The 18,480-nt window shown below is 38.1% G+C and overlaps 1 protein-coding gene across 9 annotated transcripts in view; it reads right to left on the reverse strand.

The window, feature by feature from the left end:
• Positions 1-18,271, reverse strand: part of ZMAT3 (zinc finger matrin-type 3) — a 68,078-nt gene extending 49,807 nt beyond the window's left edge. For 3 of the 9 annotated variants that reach the window (XR_008616970.1, XR_008616971.1, XM_055083913.1), the window contains exons 1-2: positions 15,924-16,006; positions 13,608-13,934 (exon numbers count right to left, since the gene is read on the reverse strand). Coding sequence is in view for 7 of the 9 variants with exons in the window: in XM_055083913.1 (XP_054939888.1) it covers positions 13,608-13,877 (270 nt within the window). In the remaining 2 variants the exon portion in view is untranslated. Of the gene's footprint in view, positions 1-13,607; positions 13,935-14,055; positions 15,031-15,923; positions 16,007-17,170; positions 17,261-17,435 lie in introns of those variants that run through there. The other 6 variants (XM_028491394.2, XM_007116142.2, XM_028491376.2 and 3 more) reach the window with 6 other exon arrangements.
• Between the last annotated feature and the right edge of the window lie 209 nt (positions 18,272-18,480).

An 18,480-nucleotide genomic window follows, 5' to 3' on the forward strand; every position in this document is an offset into this window, starting at 1 on the left:
AAGGGAGAGGCCGCAACAGAGGGAGGCCCGCATACCACAAAAAAACAAAACAAAACAAAACAAAACAAAAAAAAAAAGAGGCATATCCAACTTAAAACATCTAAAACATAAATTTGGGTTCCCTCCCCACCACAGAACTTTCTCATCAGTGCCACCACCACTATTCATCCACATGTCAGTAAATAGCACTACTCTCCACCCAGTTACTCAAGAAAAGCCAAGGGGTCCTTTTCTTGAGTCCATCCCTCCTTAAAGCCAACACATGCAATCCATCAGCAAGTCTTGTCAGCCTACCTCCAAAATATATTTCCTAAGTCATTCCATTTCTTTCCATGGACACTCAAATGCCACAGTAATCCAAGCTACCAACTTTTTTCACTTGTAGTAGGCAGCACCTCCTAATGGTCTCTGCTCTACACTCTCATCCCCCTAGCATTCTCCTCATATAAGCCATACTGACAATTCTAGACATAAATCACATCTTGTCACCTCTCACTTAACATCTCCCAATGGCCTCCCACTACACATAAACTAAAGTCCACAACTCTTACCTGTAAGTCCTATTTGATCTGGTCCTGTCTATTCTCGGATTTGATTTCACACAGCACCCCTTCCTCCTCATCACGTTCCTGCCTCACGGCCCATCATGCTGTTCCTTAAACATGCCAAACACATGGACTCTAGGGCCTTTGTACTCGCTATTCCTTCTACCTAGAATGTTCTTCTTTCCAATCTCTACATGGCTGGCTCCTTCTTATCTTTCAGGTCTCAACTCAAACAGCATCTCACTCAACCTGAGGTGTCACCCCCATCGCCCAAACCCACTCCCCACACACACTCTCCATCACTCCGCCACACTGTCCGCTTTCATTTTATCATAGTGCTACTTCTCACTATCTGAAATCATTTTGCTTATATTTTTCTCTTTCCTACCCTCTGGAATGTAGACTCCTTGAAAATAAGGGCCTTGTCTGTCTTGTATAGCCCCAATTTTTAGAACAGTTTCTAACATATAGCAGGCAATCAATAAATATTTGTTGGATAAATGAATCACTATTATAGTAGAGATAAGGAACAAACTTCTGGGAGAACACAGAGAAGGAATGGCTTACTTCTGCCTGAGTGTGTCAGGGAAAGCTTCCCTGAAAAGGGGACATGTGAGTTATCTTTTAAAATGAGCAAGTTTACTAGACAGGTAGGGAGTGCGGGGAAAGAAAATTGGGAAAGAGGAAATAGTGTGAGCAAAGGCCCAGTCTGCTGGAGAGATGGTCTTCAGGATCCTTTGGAAAAGAGGTAGGAATTGATATACACAGGGAGCTAATTATTAATGGTTTTGTCCATGATACAGAACTCAGACTTTAGAGGCAGTAGGAGGGCCTCTGAACGACTTTAAGCAAAGCAGTTACATGACTGGATCGCATTTGATAAAGATCATGGGAAAAGTGAAGACAGAGAAGAGAGCCAAAGACAAAGTCCTAGGATGATACAATGTAGTGTAGCAGAGAATGAGGATCCAGAAAAATGAGATTGAGAATGCCTGGTTTATGAAGTAAAATGAAAACCAGAGAAGTGTGGCATTATGGAAGTCTAGAACAAGGTGTTTCAAAAGAAGAGTCTAGGTATATACATTATTAACCCAGGAACTTTTACTTCCAGGTATTACAAAACAGAAACACACATATAAGGAGGTACCTATAATAAATGTTCCCAGAAGGACGGTTTGTAACCACTGAAAAGTGGAAACAACTTGACGGTTTGTAACCACTGAAAAGTGGAAACAACATAAGTATCCAACTACAGGATAATGGATAAACTGTTAATACAATGTAACACTATACTGTAGTGAAAATACACATCCTGGGCCATGCATGTCAACATAAATGATTCTCATAACAAAACGCTGAATAAAAAGAACATGTTGGAAAAGAAGATATGTAAGAGTAATCATTTTAATCTGGGGGTTAAAATATGAAAACCACTACATTTTTATAGGAAGATACATATGTAGCAAAAGTACAAAAAAGTGGGGGGCGTGGACAATAAATACCAACTTAGTATAGTGGCTACATCTGGGAGCATAGGAGCATCTACTGTTGGGAAAGAACACAGCTTCAATTGAATTGATAAGTTTCACTCTTGAAGCTAGATGGCAAATACACATGTTCATTATATCATTTTAAATACTTTTTATGTCTGAGGGACTTCAAAATGATTTTAAAACACCAATAACAAAAAAAGGAGTGGTTCACCAGGTCAGGACAGAGAAGTAATACTTGGATTTGAAAAGACACAGGTCAAGAATAACTTTGGTAAGAACCACTTCAGTAGAGTAGCAGGGGATAAAAGGTCATATGAAGTGGCTTAGAGAGAGAATGGGAGATGTGAAAATGGAGACAACCCATATAGGCAGCTATATAGAAGAGTTCTACCATGACGGGGAGCAGAGAAATAGGGTACAGAGTTAGAAGGGGAAACGGGTCAACAGAAGATTTTTTTTTAAGATGGCTTAGGCTTCTTTGCATGACAACAGGAGGAAGTCAATAAAAGCAAAAGAACAGATGATACAGGAGCTAAAGCATAGCTATAGAAGCATAGTCCATAAAAAGGCAGAAGAAGATGAGGTACACAGGACTATGGAAGGGATCAACTTCAGACAGTGTCAAGCATTTTATTTCCAAAGCAGTATCCACACTAGTATTCGAGCACATATTGCATCCATACATAACGATAATAATGGCAATTAACAATTTTGAGCACTTACGTGACAGGCAGTATTATAAACACTTCATAAATATTATCTCATTTAACCTTCACAAAATCCCTATCAAGTAGGTAGAATTATTATCCCTATTTTACATATGAGGAAACTAAGTTCAGAGAGTTAAAAATTTGCCTAAGAGCTTTCAGATAGATAGGTAGAGGCTGCCCAGATTTGCATTTCTACATACATCCTCTACGAACAATATAGAACAATAAGAAAAACAAATAAAACTGCACAAAAACCATGTCCTCCATACAACTAGAAGCCACAGAATGCCCAGACTCCAAAATAACTGTAAGTGAAAAAGAAAAAACATCAAATCCCAGTGAGTAATCACTCATGCTCCTGCCATAAGCCTTCACAGTAAGCAAGGGCAGTCCAGCAAAAACTGAAGGACAGAGAAAAGAGGGAGCTAGCAGCAGGCCTAAAATTGCTTTATAACCACTACCTGAAAAAGTAAATCCCTTAATTTTATAAATACTAAAACATGATCCAGTCACTGACTGCTGGAGAGGGACTTAAATGTACACATGATCTGAAGTGGGTATCTTCAAAGTGGCTTCTAGAGGAGAAAAAAGGCAAAAAGGAAAGGAGAGGCACTCTTTAGCAACTGGCAGGTGAAGGGGAAAAGAAGCAAAACAGGAAAAGTTAGCGTCCTCAGGACAAAACAGAACAAAGCAAAAATCAGAGGACATGCAAACACTCTCCTAACCACCGTAAAAAAAAAAAACAACAAACTCACAAATTATTAAAGAACTGGACTTTGATACAGTGATAGAAGAGGTTGCCATTGAATTAAGAATCTCATAAACTACCCAAAATCCACATAATGAATAGATAAAAACAAATCAATTCTATACAAAGTTACTACCAAAAAAATCAATATATCTCAGCAAATGAACCACCCCTCAAAAAAAAAAAACAAAAAATCAGAAGAAAACAACACTCCAAACTGAATTAAATATAGTATTCAAACAAAACTTTGAGGATATAAAAAATCACCTTGAATCAGGAAGTCAAAATGTACAAAGAAAAATGGGCAAAACGTAATGAGAAATGAAAAGAAGGAAAATTAAACTCAGGAAAGAAAAAGATAATTATGTCAAAAATGAGGAGTAAATACAAATGTCAAAGAAGAATAGACTCAAATGAAAATGTAATAAGAGGCATTGAAGAAAGACAGAAAAGCAGTCAAGAAAATAAAAATGGTACAAAGAAAAAATTTTAATGGGTCAGAGAGGAAGCAATGGAAGTGAAGACAAGTAAAGAAGGAATAACTTATGTAAAACTGAAGTCCCTGAAGAAGAAAAGCAAAACAATCAAACAGACCTAATATTTGTGGGACTTCCCTGGTGGTTCAGTGGTTAAGACTCCACACTTACAGTGCCAGGGGTGCAGGTTCAGTCCCTGGGTGGGGAACTAAGATCCCACGTGCCACTCAGCATGGCCAAAAAAAAAAAAAGAAAAACTAATATTTGAAACTATAATTGTCCAAAATTGTCTAAAATTGTCCAAAAGTAAATGAAGATCTGAATCTACATACTGAAAAGGCATACCAGGTATCTGGGAAAATTAACCCAGAACAATCAAATCTGGGGTAGATCTTTTAAAAGGTATGAGACTTCAAAGAAAAAGAAAAAAGTCCTCAAGCTCTCTAGGCAAAAAGATCAAATAACTTACAAAGGCAAAAGAATTAGAATGGCATCCACAATATGCAAAACAAGGCAATAATGGAGCAGCATTTAAAAAAAAATAAAGTGTGAAACAAGGATTTTATGTCCAGCCAACTCTTCCTGTATCAAGTGTCAAGACTATAGAAAAACAGTTCTAAATATATAAGACCTTAGGAAATCAATACTTAAAAGTCACTCTTCAGAAACCTTTTAGAGCTTCATTCAACAAAGAAATGACTGGGAAAACTTCAGCAAAAGGGCTGATGGTAAGTATTTTCATATGTCTAATTGTATCAAAGACTAAATAAAAGGTGAAGATGAGGGTGAAAGATCAATGTTCTATGACACAATGGAAATAATGCAACAATAAATGGGAAGAAAAAGGAAAGAGGAAAGTAGAATAAGCTATTGATTCTGCAATAGGCAACTGTTGGGGTACCATTAAAAACTGACAAACCAGACAGTAAAACATTAAATAACCAAACAGGCTGGTAAAATCATTTTAAATAGTATAAACAATAAGAAAATGAAAATGGACTACAAAGGATGGTATGGTGTGACACTTTTCTAAATATACCTTTATGTATGATTCTGACTTTTAGAACTATGTTAACATTTTACAGACTTAGAAAAAGAATCAAAGCCAACAAGAATTGGGGAAGACCCAAAATGAAATACATACAAACAGAAATAAGCCTAACTATATGAAAAAATAAATAACATAACCGCACTGAAGGTGGAGGGAAGAAAAAAACTATTCACATATTCACATAGTCTCAAAGTATCTCCCTCATGATACTTATTAAGCACAAAAAGAAAAACAGTAACTTTACAAAGGACAAACCTAGCAGGTAGCACCTTTATAAACTAAGTAACTTTGTAAAACAGTATTTTAACTACACACTGTAATGCTAAAGACAAAAAGAGCAATGCACAAATATTTTCTTCTCATTAGTAGGCTTGTTTTTCAAAAGGACATAGATTATCAATCCCTGAACTACTTCATGTGTACTGTGAGTCAGTGTGTTCTGTGTTGTGAATAATGAAAGTCCAGGTTTCTCACTATCAAAGAAAGGAGTTAAACATTAAGATAAGATGGAAAGCTGGAATGAACACTGTCATGTTGTATTGAAATTTTAAGCATCAGCCTGAACTCAGTTTTCAATATGTGTACATATAGATAAATACAAATGTATGTATACATACATATATATTACTAGCTCTGTCATGAGAAGATCTAGAAGCAATGACACTCCAGTACCAAAGGGCACACCTAACACTTAGATTTTGGTTTCTAAATACCATTCTCCAGTAAAAGAAACCTGGCTCCTTGAAGAAATGGTTGGCATGGGGAAGGTACAACAAAATCCTGGAATATTTTGTATTGTCAGAAAGTAAGGAACTATGCAAAAAATTATGGAGACATATCAAAAGAACATAAGCAGCAGCCTGAAGGGACACACACTGGTCAAATGTGAGACAGTTAAAACATCAAAATAAATTATAGTAAGTGTTTATATCCCTGGAATAAAATAATAATCCATAGTGATATTCATTAATTAATTAACTAATTAAGAAGAAAAAAGTTCTTCTTTAAAGTAAAATTCTAACTATAAATGTAGAAAGAATGATTAAAACAGAAAAATCACCATTTGGCAAACACCACAGTAATAATCGTTGCAGGAAAGAAACATCAATAGATGCTAAAATCACTGAGTAAAAATATAATGAGAAATATTCATGTAGTCTCAAAGTATTCCCCCATATGATACTTATTAAACATGAGAAGAAAAATAATAACTTTACAAAGGAGAACCCTGGCAGGCACCACATTAACCAGTGATCAAAGTTAACAGCACCAGTGATGCAAAATATTCACATCATGTCCTTCCCAATATGAGGAACTGGGAAGGACACAACCTTGGTTCTATGGTATTCCTGTCCAAAAAACCACATAACCTGAATTTAAGCATGAGAAAACAACAAACAAACCCAAATTGGGACATTCTATAAAACAATTCTTCAAAAATTGCAAGATGGTAAAAAGCATAGAAAAACTTAACCCATCCAGATTAAAGAATACATAACAACTACATGCAAAATTTTATCCTGGATTGGATCCTGGAATCAGAAAAAGTACATTAGTAGATAATTGGTGAAGTGTAAACAGTCTGTGGATTAGATAATATTGTTGTTATCAGTGTTGATTTCCTGAATTTGCTAATTACACTGCAGTTATATAAAATATTAAATTTGGAGAAGCTGATGAGGTGCCTTCAGAAATTTTTTAGAAGTGTTTTGTAAGTTAAAAGTTACTCAAATTAAAAAGTTAATAAAATAAAATAAAACTTGCCCAAAGCCACAAGTAAATGCCAGAGCTGGGAACACTCTTGCTCCAGAACCCATACCAACATTCTCTACTGCACCTTAGGACAACTAAACACAATTAAAGACTAACTCAGGTACCAGGAACTGTTCTAAATGTCTTAAACATACTAACTTGCAGGTATTATAAGTATCATTATCATCATCATCTTCATGAGGCATAGAGAAATGAGGAAATATTTCCAATATCATACATCTAGCAAGTAGTAAGACTACAACTTGAACACTAGTCTAACCCCAAAGTCCATGATTTCATGTTCTTAACTAATATCCTATAAAACAGATGCTAGAAAAGAAAATAAGAAGAAATCAAAAGATCCTTAAAAATTAAAGATATGATTGTCAAAATAAAAAAATTCAACACGGCATTAGAATTTAAGAATAGCTCTCAGAAATTAAAGAAATAAGAGAGAAGAGATAAGAAGTATGAAGAATAAATCCAGCTAATCCAAGATAGAGCTAACAGAATTACCGGGAAAAAAAAAAAGGGAGAGAAAATATAGAGAAGAATATTATCAAGGAAATGGTACCAAAGAAAATTCCCCAGAGTTCAAGAGAAACAGGAGTATGCAAACTGAAAGGATCCACTAGTGCTGACAGGGACAAATGAATAAAGACCCAGACCTAGACACATCCATCATTGTGAAATTTCAGATACCAAGGATAAAAAGGAAAGCGTAAAAACGTCCAGAAAAAAAAAGCTCCAAATTAAAGTGGGTCACCCACAAGAGAATAAGAATCTGAATAAGGTTTCTCTTCAGCAACACTAGGAAGACAAAAAACAAATCAAATCAAAACAAAACACACACAAACACAAAAAAATGCAGTATAGCCTTTAACATTCTTAGGAAAATAATTTTCAGCCTGGAACTGAACTGTCAAATATGAAGATATAATACAGACATTTTTAGAAACACAAAGGCTCAGAAAAACTTATTTCCCATTTTCCTTTTATTTTTTTGAAGATTTTTTTTTGATGTGGACCATTTTTAAAGTCTTTATTGAACTTGTTACAGTACTGTTTCTGTTTTATGTTTTGGTTTTTTGGCCGCAAGGCATGTGGGATAATAGCTCCCCAACCAGGGATCAAACCCGCACCCCCTGCATTGGAAGGTGAATTCTTAACCAGTGGACCTCCAGGGAAGTCCCTCCCTCACTTTAAAGAGAGAGATGTGTTGTAATATGAATTTATATTTATCCTTTCTTCCTTCCATTTCCCAGGCCACCGTACTCTGGTTTCCATTCCAATATTCTCGTGAAATGGTCTTTTCATGGTCATCCGTGATTTTACAGGCCAAATCAGCTTTCTCACTTGACCTCTTTGTAGCATTTGCACTGGTAACAGCTTTCTCCTTAAAACATTAAAAGATATTTTTCACAAAATAATGCCTATAGAACAAAGTACTTATAATGAAAAGCAGTAATCACCTGTTCTCCCTTCCTTATCCATCACCTACCTTTTCTTTCTTCTCCATTCTTCTTTCTACCTCCCATCTTGGGTTGGCTGTAGTTTTATTTTGACACTATCAAGGTTTATCACATTTTTGTTTATTCTATAATCAAATTAAGTTTTCCATGCTTCATATTTGCAGGTTGATTCCAACTGTTGAAAATTGATATTCAGCTTTTGCATTATTAACAGTAGGGAAATATTCACTGCAAAGCTGTTTCTTTCTCTTTGTTTCCAATGTCATGATTCCATGCTACTTAAAAGGTGTTCTGATGGGTAGCCCTTTCTTTTAAGTCACCAGTTACTCAAAATCATGTCCATTTTAGTTTGCTTCATATGTGGATTATAACTTTGAAATAGCTTTCTGTTTTTCTTTGAGTTTCTCACACTTTTAAAAAATATACAGAGAAAAATCTTATGCCTTAAAAAATCTACTAGTTTCTTAATCTTTCTGTTTATTGTTTACAGTCCATTTCACTTATCTTCATGAAACCCACTGATTTCCTGTTCTAATTTGGACTAGATATTTTACATTTGGATCATGACTTCATTGTGTAGATTTTCGTATTCCCTATAGCTTTTCATTGCTTTTCTTTTCTCCTTTCTTTTTCTTACGTAATGTATTTTTATCATATCCTCATTTTCCCCTCCAACTATTGATCACTCTGTCTATTGTGTGGGATCCTTCCCCCGGCCCCGCCTTCCAGATCCCTCTATCTTCTTGCTCCAGTCTCAACTGGTTGCCCTCTGGCTTTGCTGCACAGCTGTTAATTTTGAACTTCTCTTCATTACTCTATGGGTTAGGCTACTATTTCTAAATACACATGTTCTCTTTTTATTTTTAATCTTGTTTTGTTGGAGTACATCTTCACCATACTTGAAAGAAGAAAGGATAAATATAAATGGGAAAATGTCTCTCTAAGGACAGGAGGGAAGAAAAGAAAGCTTGCTAACAAGAAAAATTAAAAAGAAAGGGAAGGTTGTTATTGCTATTTTTATTTACATGGGGAAAAAACCTGAGCATGTTTTTAATTTGACTAAGGTAAAGAAGAGACGACAGGTGATGAAATCCAGAGTACAGGATGAGAAATCAGCCTTGTACAGAAGAAGGGATATCTATTCTTCTGAAATACAAAGAAATGAGGTAGGGATGGATTCAGTTTGGGAGGTGGAAAGGTGGTGAGATCCAGCTAACAGGATCATGAAGAGCTTCTTTATCCACTAATGAAGTGTATTTTGACCATTCTCAGTACACTGCAAGTTCATATGAAAAACAATCAGATGGGAATTTTTTGAAAACATAAAAATTAGCTGAAATTAGAGATTATGCTATCCAAAGCTGGGTTATCAATGTGAAAATGTATGTGCCAAAATCAGTACTTTAAATTTGGGGATAACATCAGTTGCATTCTCTGTATTATGAATTAAGATCACTACCTTCAGTATTACAGTTCTAGAGCTACTTTTTCCCCCTGTGTTCTATCTCTCTTTCTTTTTTTTTTTTTTTTTTTTTATATTTTGGCTGCATTGGGTCTTCGTTGCTGTGCGCGGGCTTTCTCTAGTTGTGGCGAGCGGGGCCTACTCTTCATTGAGGTGCGCGGGCTTCTCATTGCAGTGGCTTGTCTTTGTTGCAGAACACAGGCTCTAGGCACGCGGGCTTCAGTAGTTGTGGCACACGGGCTCAGCAGTTGTGGCTTGTCGGTTCTAGAGCACAGGCTCAGTAGTTGTGGCACACGGGCTTAGTTGCTCCACAGCAATGTGGGATCTTCCAGGACCAGGGCTCAAACCTGTGTCCCCTGCATTGGCAGGCAGATTCTTAACTACTGCGCCACCAGGAAAGTCCCTATCTCTCTTTCAAATTAACTTGATTACTATGATAGGTTATTATTTGGCTACTAAATATTACAAATAGAAATCTATGTTTATGACAGATTTTTAAAATTTACCTTGAGTAACTAGTTCTTTTTCGAAAGAGTACAGGAATTAACAGAAAAAAAATGGTTGACTTTATTTTAAAATGTAGATGCTTTAGCAAAATTTATCCATGCTTTTTACTTTTTAAATTTCTGTTAATGACCTTCCATCCTAAAGTGGTTCTTCCTCTGGGCATTTATGCTGGTGAAACAGTGTTATGTTACTCCATGACAGGCTTACCCTAAGTAACCTGAAGCCTGCAGACAAATTTTAATAAAATGAAGACATGTTTTACCTCCAAAGGTTTTACTTTAAATTATAACTAAAACCATAATTTTGAGACCACAAAAATATGTACCCTCATTAAAAATAAAACAACAGCTAAGGGTATTTTGAAGCAAGCTGACTGGGTTAAAAAGTCCTGGGAATAAAACTACATCTGTGATGACCACTGATACGCATGGGTCATTGCTAAGGCAGCCCCAACTTAAGAACACAAGGATGGCAGGGAAAGATCTCAGTGAGCTTAAAGGGAAGTATTTATTGAGCAGTTTCCATTGTGTGTCCTGGATTACTGGAACATGATATGGTCAGACTCTAGTGTAACACCACTCAAACCAGACTAAATGTTGTTTACAATACCCTGGGCAATTTGAAACTTTGAGATTTCAACAATGGCATCAACTAACTAAAACATTTTGAGTAGTGTAATCAACAGTGATTTATTACCTCACATGAATGTGTTTCTAGCTTATAAATAAGCTACCACTGACCCCTTTTATCTCACACATAATTGAAATAATGAATTTGTAGTCTTGGTATCACTCTGCATTAAAAATTACAAAGCAGGTTTTTAGAGTTGAAATAAAACTTTACTCCCACCATCTCTCACCAGCCATTAGCTTTATTAGTCTACAATCATTGCCATTCTGCCTATTTCTGGTTCGCAATGAGACTTACTCATTAGTCTTACTCTTGTCTTTAGCAGCCTTTTAAAATCACAGCCTATTATGTACCCTTGGTGTAGTCTCTGATGCATCTTTCAGGCTAACATTTCTATGCTTTCCTTCTATGTTGGTTCACCCATCTCTAGGTTGTGTTCATGTTCTGATTGTTTATTATTCTGATTTACTCTTTGATCCACACTCTCATCTTGACATTTCTATCTCGTTGAAATCCAGATTTCACGTCTAAATTAGTTTTCGTCTATACTATCCTAATGAAATTGCTCTGTACTTGTATACATGAACTGCTTTGCTTTGTTTCTCTGCAGAAAACTTCTTCTTCTTTAAGAATTACCAGTGACATTGGTTTCATTCAAATCTTTGCTTCTAAGCTCTTAGGAACCGGCTTTTATTACACCCAAACTTTTCATTTTCCATTAGGTTCCACTCTCTTGATACCCTCTTGCTTCTTCTCTACTCTAACCTTCCTTAGTTTTTGGCTGCTTAAATTGTTTCTATGACAGGCTGTCCTTTTCCTCCAACTTTTCCACTTAATTCTGATTATTGAGAAATTTATCTAAAATTTACTTCCATTTTCTTATATTTTCTAATTTATATATTCACTGTATCACTGAGGTAGCTGAAATTAAGTATATATTACTCGTTAGCTAAAAAGTTCAGAGCGCACACACACACACACAAATGTAGAAGAAAAGAAAAAATCTAAATAAATGTTGATTCTCTTTCTTATTTAGTTTAAGCCTTAGAATCCAATGACCCTGCTCAAACTGAATTCTCTCTATGCATAACCAAAAGCATCCATCACTGTCTATAAAGTCACAAAGTGATATTAGGAGAAAAAAAAGCAGGAGGTGTATGCACAATCCATGCACACATATTAAAATTACACATTGCCTGAGGGTTTTCCCTCATAAAAGTACACAACTCTTCTGTAAAGAGTAATTATATGTTTGTATGACACACAAATGGGTTTGCTCCCAAGTTAATGGTTTACTAGGGGCTTTACACAGCTAAAAATCAAAACTTTAGAACCCAGGCTTGATTTTTCATAGTGAGTCGTAGGCCATAAAACCGAATATTCCACAGGAACAAATGAAGACAAGAACTAGCACTGTGTCTTGGATTTGAGATAGATCATCCATCCTAACAGACTCCAACTGAATGGCAAAACAGGCAAAGGAAGACCCTGTATCAAACCATCGTCGTGGGGAGTGGTAGACAGAGAGAATGAGAGTAGGGGTTGGGGAAAAGGAAAAAAATGTAAACTAAAACCAGAAGAGGCCTTTATGAACCAATAATGACACGTGCCAAGATCTGGGTGATAATCAACTCAACTTTTTGCACCAGAGGGCAAAACAAACCCAAACAACAGGAACTCCAGAGAAGTAACATATCATGTATTCCCCTAAATCCCAGAGAAAACAATTCACCACCAAAATGTTTCTGATGTACAATCACAAAGTGACACAATTATCAATCTTCAAGATCAAAACAAAACAAAAAAGACTTGCACCCAGAGTAAATAAAAACTTTAAGTTGGAGAAAGTTATAGAGGCACAACAGAAGAAACATCTTTGTAACAGTCATCTTTCTACCATACTGTCTTATTATTTTAGATAGTCATGCAGAGAATAGATAGTGAAATCAATGATGACCCAGAAGATACACTTTCATTCAATGGCATTTGGCCTCAATTGCTTCTTTGAGCTCTTTTCTCAAAAAAAAGGATATAATTTTATATACACAAAACAATCTAGAATAAAAAGAAATACTGTACTCTCTTTCTAGCCAAAATTTAATTTTCCATTTGTTCTTCGGTAATAACATCCTTTAAAATTGTCCTTTCCACTAGTTATTCTACATGGAGGTGGAAGCTTTACATCTCAGAAATAAGTAACAGCTCATACTAAAGGCTAAAAGGAGTCAGAGTATGATTATTAAAAATGAAGAACAGGGCTCAATACTGCAATGTCACTTTATTCTCACTACAGAAAGATACCTGTGTTTTCCTTAGCAGTGACAGAGGTCAACAGGAAAAGCATAAGATTCATAGACAGAGAATACCCTGAACTGATACAAACTGTATTAGCTGGAAGAGAATATTTATAAAACTAATTCTTCTAAACAATTTTGACACTGGATTGAGTTTGGTACACCATCTTTCAAACAGCTGTTCTCCTTAGGATCACAGGTTCAAACGCGCATAGACGATTTACATTTAACAACTGGTAAGCTATCAAATGCCACACAGCTAAGTGTAGGAGGTTGAGAGAGACGCCATCCTATGAAAAGTGATGCTTTCTTTTAAAGTAGGAACATTGTGCTTTTAGCCAAACAAACTAATACTTAGCCATCTTATTATTCCAGGCACAACTGGTCATTTCAGAGACAACTCTGAATTGGGCAGAGCCCTGAAATGTTCTCCCACTAAATGCCTGATTTTTCTCTTCTTCCCTTACCTGATAATGAGCCTGGGCTTGCTGTGCTGAGTTCAAGGTGACATTGCAGAGCTTGCAGTACAGGGGCTTACATAGCTCCTCCAGGGCAGTGTCTTGCTCCCCTCCCTTAGGTAACTCTTCTTCCCCTGCCAGAGGCAAGGAAGCCTCCTGCCCAAAAGGCTTCTGCGGCGGAAGCGGCAAGGTTCCTGTAGACCTGGCGGCCACTGACATAGGAGGAGAGGATGAGGGCCGCTTAGGCGGAGGAAGCCCAGCGTGTTGCAAGAGGATCATTGGGTAGGAAAGACTTGGGCATAATCCAGTGGGTGACGAGAAGTCGGGTCTTCAAATCTGAATCAACAGCAAAAAAATACTTAAAAATGTGTCCTCTGCAATATGACGTGTAAATGACCACACCATCTTCCCCTTCCTCTACTTCTCCAAACCATCTTTAGGACTCCTTTCCTTTTACCTCATCCAGCAGACTGCCCCTGTGTGTTAATCCACACTGACACAGTGCTCTTCCACTGAGAACAGCTTTATAGATCTGGCTTGATTTTGCTTGGCACAGCTCCAAATGCAGTCCCTCTGGCCCAGGAACATTATTAACAGTATTGCATCCGTGGCTAATTAAATCTAAAAATCACATGGCTGAAATGGACATCAAAGGTCACCCAGTCCAGACCCCTTCCCTTAGGCACACTTAAACACTCCTGATGATAATCATGCATAGACCAAAAAAAAAAAAACACCACCAGCAAAGAACCTTAGCAAATACCTCCTTTCCGTGCAAACTAGTCTTTCTATCCAAATGATATCAAAAAGAATGAAATAAAGAGTGTCACTGCTCAGATTACTGCCAGCACTTCTAGAACTAGCTAAAATATCAAGGAACTCTAGGAAAAAATCTGAGTGACCATGTGACAAAAATAAATAAAAGTGTACCTTCTGATCAACTAGTAATATTTAAATAATTGAGCCAATGACTCCTCAGAGCAGAGACTGCAAGCAGACAACCTATACGTACGCCACATGCAGCCACAGATGTGCTCTGTTTGGAATATAGTGTTTTGTTTTGCTTTCATTTTTAAATTGAATTAAAGTCAACATTTAAAAATCAAAAGATTTGTGGCTCCTCTTGATAAAAGGGTGATCTGGCAACACTTGGCCCATGGTCCTACATGAGGAACAATTAGCTAGTTAGTGCTGAGAGGCACTGTCCCGGGATAGCCAAGCTTGCCTTCTCTAGGCCACCTCAGTCCCCACTCAGCCTGCTGCCTATATTCATATTACTTGCCTGCTCCCCGTAAGCTTGAGTTTAAAACCCCACCTCATATAGCCTTAGACGGTATTCATGAGTCCACTATAAAATCAGAGTATTTTCTCTCCCTCTAGAGTTAAATTACCTACATGAAATAGTGTATCAAGTAAATGTCCAATGGCATACTGAATCACACTACCACAAGCCCCAATATAATTCTAGTTCCTCAGTCTTTCGACTACTTGCTTTCCCCTCCTTATTAAATAACTGATAGTCTCTATTCTGTTTCCCTCAGAAAAGACCCAGTATGTTCCAATCCCACTTCAATTTTATCGATGATTTCTCCGGCCTCCCACCCAGATGGCAACTTCTAACCCTGAGTATCTCAAAATGAACCACAGTATGCACTTCGAGTTCCCACGATTCTAATTAACCCAAATTAAAATCCTTATTTCAAAATCCTCTATTCTTTTCACTCTCAATACTATTAAAACCTCTTTTCTTGGTCAATAGAATATGGCTATTTTAAGCTGCTGAAATTTTCCATCTGCAATAGAAATGTGTACATTTTATGACAATAAGAGATTTACTAAAATTAACCAAGAACATTTTGAAAAGTTAAAAGTCTCTTTTACCACATTTAATAAGTACATACACATGGAAATTGCAACCAAGAAACAGCTTTTATACTAAATTCAGGGTCTTGTGGCAGCAAAGGACATCAGTGCAATGGGAAAATAATATAGTAAAGGACAAAGTACATAAATTATTAGTCATAGTACTTAACAATACTTCTCATTAAACATAATATTTAGAAAAACAACACTATTATTTTCTTCTCAAGCAGAAGTATGCTGTCCATTTCTCTGAGAATATTTTTTTTAAAGCAATACAGATCTAGAATATTTAAAAAGTCAGGGTCTCTATAACCATATTATTTCTCTCAATTAAATCAGACATTCAGAAAGCAAAGGCAGATATGGATATTTTGAAAAGGGAAACTAAGGAGACAAAGACCACTTTTTTTAAGTTCAACTACCTAATTATAATAATTCATAATATTAAAAAACTACACATACCACCTGTACAGAGACATACTGATACTAAAGTGCCAACGACAAGCTGCCAGCTCAGAAGAGAAATGGTGGAGGAGGGTGTCAAAACATCTGGATAAAGGAAATCAGCAATATAAACAGAAAATCAAATGCTACCAAATGCCTAGACATGTCTGGACTTGTTTTATGAAAGTTTACTCCCACTTGAGGAAATACCAGCATGTGTCTCCCCCAGTGTTGTCTACAGGCTTCCATCAAAATAAAGGCCTGATAAAATCCCCTGAATTGAAGAAAAAATTCTCACCAAGTACAGACTTACCCATTATTGCATCTTACCTTTATAATGTTTAAAGAATAGCTAGATAGTCCAAAATTCCTTCTTGTAATATTTAACAATCGAAACGATGTCAACTCCCCCCAAAAGCATCTGTGCATGACAATTACATCAGGTATTTCTATACTTGCAAAAAAAAAAACTAGCGTAAAATAAAAATCTAAAAGAAATGCTAAAACGAAGCCTTCAGTGAAAGCAGGAATGGTGGAATATAAAGAGACTCAAAGCACTTGCGACTCGGATCTGCTGAACTACCGCATTAGATTAAAAGAAACTAACTTGATAGCTGATGTAAATAAAATATTCCTTGGATATTGATGCTTGAAGTGGCATAAATGAAGGATTTATGGTGGTTAATATCCCGGTTTGGAAGGGGTTGAGGGGACAATAAAGAAAATCAAAGCTTCAGTGTACCCTATTTAAAGAAAACGAATGATCATATAGCATAGTTTTCATGATCGGACTGGGGCCTACTCTTCACTTACTGTATTAAAGACAACCACTTTCTCATTTGGAGAAATCTTCTTAGGAAAGGGAACATAATAAAGGAACAGGTTACTGGCACCTCAGCAAACTAGGGAAGTCTGTAATTGGGAATTCTGGAAACGAGGGTAAGACGGTGAGCATTATTCAAAGGTCATCAGAACGCAGCGAGAAGGAATGAGAGAGAGGAAAATAGAAAAATAATCAGTTGAGGTAAGGTATATCACATAAGGAAGACCCAAAAGAACGGAAGAATCTGGGGGAGAAGAGGCCTTGGTGGATTGGCGAATGTTCTCTAGGCTCAGCTACGACGGTTCCTAATCCCAGGGAACCTTTCACGTTATTTGAATCAAAGCTACATATACTTCAGCATCGCCCACATATACCTTACAATCTTAAAATGTGCATGCATACACACGAGCGCGCACACACATACGTACACATACACACGCACCTCAATCCCGTAAGGATGCCATCACGAAAGATGGAATCCCCGGTCTCCCACGGGGCGGGGGCAAGCGCGAGGGCCAAGGCAGCTGCACGCCTAAAATGATCCAAACAGTACACGTGAAATGCTTATAAACAAACAGATAAATAAAAGCAGCGCAAGCCTGTCACGTGGAAGGCAGGTGGAAAGACCGCACCGGAAAGGAACTCCTAGTCCCGTCGCTTCTGTGCTCGTCCTAAATGCCCCGAGGCTCGCGATCGCCCGCACTTACCGGAACCCCCGGAACGCTCCGGGAGTCTGGGCGCCGCGTCTGCCCGGGACGCCCGCCGCCGTCTGTCCTACGCACCCCGCTCGGCCCGGTTCAACTGCACCTCCCTCCCCGCAACTTTCTCGCTGGTCCCGCCGAGCCCCCTCCGCAGCTAAAGGTTGACTGTCAAAAGTCAGTCCAACCGGACCCACAGGGAAACAGCTGCAGGAAGTGACTGCGGAACCCGGAGGCGGCGGAGGAGGAGACTGAAGGCGCCGGCCCGGCGTCGCCAGTGCGCATGTGCCTGGTGGAGCAGGCCCCGTGGCGGCGGCAACTACAGCGGCGACAGAGGCTCCAGCCCCGGGCTGGTGGGGCGCGCGCCCGGCAGGTGCGGGGACTGTGAGCGCAGGGGCGCTGAGCAGGAGCGGCGAACCAAGCCACGAGTCAGAGGGAGGATACACCACCGCGAGTCCTAAGACCTGTTCATCATATAACCTGGAAAGTTGATCCAGAGCAGAAACCTGGGCAGAGTTTTTGCAACTTTCATCTCCTGTCATTGAGATCCAGACCTTTTTCATTCCAGCCCCACCCTCAGTCCGCTGATTGCCGGCTAAGGCGGCAGAGTGGAGTGGCCAAAATATCCAGGATCTTTTAACCTGCTGCGACAGAACCTTTAAATTGCACCTTTCCCCTGGAAGGAGGAAGACTAGTGCGGCTGCCTACTCAGTGGTCTCCAATCTCACAAGAAAACACAGAGGGAGAGGGAGAGAGACAGACAGCTAAACAGACAGACAGACTTGCCCTCTCCCCAGCATCAAAGTGGGCAGAGGAGAGAAGACTTTCTCTTGAGCGCGCGCGCGCACACACACACACACACACACACACACACACACACACACACCCAGCCTCGCCTGCAAAACAGGAAAGACTAGGAAGAGACTGGCTAAGGCCAAAATGTCACATCCTCTCATAGTCAACCTCAACACTTTCACGGTTGACATTGAGAGATAAGCTGAGAAAATTCCAGCTCTAAAATTCTGTTAACTTGTAAATTATCCCATAGGAATAT

This window comes from Physeter macrocephalus, chromosome 1 (genome assembly GCF_002837175.3).
Source record: "Physeter macrocephalus isolate SW-GA chromosome 1, ASM283717v5, whole genome shotgun sequence".
NCBI lineage: Eukaryota > Metazoa > Chordata > Mammalia > Artiodactyla > Physeteridae > Physeter > Physeter macrocephalus.